The sequence below is a fragment of the Salvelinus fontinalis genome, chromosome 3 (genome assembly GCF_029448725.1).
Source record: "Salvelinus fontinalis isolate EN_2023a chromosome 3, ASM2944872v1, whole genome shotgun sequence".
Lineage (NCBI taxonomy): Eukaryota > Metazoa > Chordata > Actinopteri > Salmoniformes > Salmonidae > Salvelinus > Salvelinus fontinalis.
In genome coordinates, this window is record NC_074667.1 from 73,404,493 (window position 1) to 73,406,337 (window position 1,845).

General features: G+C 42.9%; 1 protein-coding gene across 1 annotated transcript in view; it reads left to right on the forward strand.

The window, feature by feature from the left end:
- The first annotated feature begins 1,155 nt into the window (after positions 1–1,155).
- LOC129851417 (potassium voltage-gated channel subfamily A member 3-like) overlaps positions 1,156–1,845 on the forward strand; it is a 2,149-nt gene continuing 1,459 nt past the window's right edge. The window contains exon 1 of the mRNA XM_055917931.1: positions 1,156–1,845. This exon is cut by the window's right edge and continues 1,459 nt beyond it. Coding sequence (XP_055773906.1) covers positions 1,303–1,845 — 543 coding nt within the window. The 5' untranslated portion in view covers positions 1,156–1,302.

Sequence of the window (1,845 nt, forward strand, 5' to 3'; positions counted from 1 at the left end):
CCTACGTGGTCCCATATTCCAAACAATGACTACATCAAGCTTGTGACACTTAAGTGATCAAATTAAGATCTAACATTTGTATGCCTGCTGTGTTCTGATAAAAAATGGGAACATTGACAATACACCTAATATTGGCAGAATCTTTAGGCTACATCTTAGAAATGGCTTCATTTGAAGCAATATTATTACTGCATACGGTAGTCTGGACAATAGGCCGACATATTACTGACACATTTTATACAGAAACAGAAGGCAAAATTCAGCGTAGCCTACTGTTAGTGACATTTGGTGAAGCAGGCCCAATTAGAATATGTAACATGCAATCATGTATTACCTATTTTCACTAGGACTAAATGTAGGCCTAAAAAAGCAGTGATTGTGGTATAATGCGTATGTGGTATGAGTACGAGATCGATCTGATTATTCTTCATGAATCGTTATGAGCTAAGATGCCAATGAGATAAATTGTGTGTCCATGCGCTTAATAATTGTATAATCCGTCGATTGAACGGAGTACGCTTTTTTCAGCACCATGGAGAGCAACATTTTTTATGGCTGAATGGTAGACTATTTTCAAAAACAAGTACATCTAATGTAGAAATTACTTCTAACCCCTTGCAATAGACAGTTCTGTCATTTAATTGAAATTGTCATCATATTAGACAGTATAAATGCACAGGAAAACGTTTTTTCCCCCCTCTTTGTACTAGCCTACATTTTGATGGTAGGGAGTAGACAGTGGGTTTTGTGATAGTGAATCCGTTTTGTAATAATGTTTTCAATCAGGGAAATATCAAATGGGATAAGCATAGGAACCCGATATATTTTGTGGATTTGCAGTTATCCCTTCATCATATTTGTTGTTTCTGTTTCGTTTCCAAGGTGTTACCCAAGCGGTTAAGAGCGTTGGGCCAGTAACGGAAAGGTTGTTGTTTCGAATCCTAGGTGAATAGGTGAATAATCTGGCGATAGGCCCTTTAGCAAGGCACTTCAATCTAATTGCTCCTGTAAGTCTGATAAATGACTAAAATGGAAACAAATTGAGATGGCGTGCGCCTGCTGGTGTCTATGTGTTTAAGTTCCAACTGGGTGGAAGTGTGTCAGACATGCGTGCCGTGGGCGGGAATAGAACTGTGTTTATTAACCCCAGTGTGTGTTTCGTGGGGCGGAAACACTTCACAGCGGCAACGAGCGGAGATGATGAGAGGGGAGGGAAGTCGCGTCGCCTGAGCGTCGCTCTGCGTGTATGGGGGGTTTGGCTAGAAGAGGCGCGGCGCACTCTGCCCTCTCCATACCACCTGTATGGATGACTACTTTAAACTAATCGACTCACCACGCTCGGTGAGACACAGGGGCAACAACGTTGAGAACCACGGTTACTTCGAGACGGAGAAGGGCGTCATGACAGTCAATAACATGTTGGAGGAGTCAGTGGCACTTTCGAGCCACCTGTCCGTGGATCGATATGAGCGAGAGCGTGGACGCGATTGCTGCGAGAGGGTGGTTATCAACATTTCAGGTTTACGCTTCGAAACTCAACTCAAAACTTTCAACCAGTTTCCGAAAACGTTGCTCGGGGACCCCAGAAAGAGAATGCGTTACTTTGACCCACTGAGGAACGAGTACTTCTTCGACAGAAACCGACCCAGCTTTGATGCCATTCTCTATTATTACCAGTCAGGAGGGCGCATACGGAGACCTGTTAACGTGCCTATTGACATCTTTTCTGAGGAGATCAATTTCTATCAACTCGGGGAAGAGGCTATGGAAAAATTCCGAGAGGACGAAGGATTCATAAAAGAAGAGGAACGTATTTTACCCAATAATGAATTCCAAAAGCAGGTT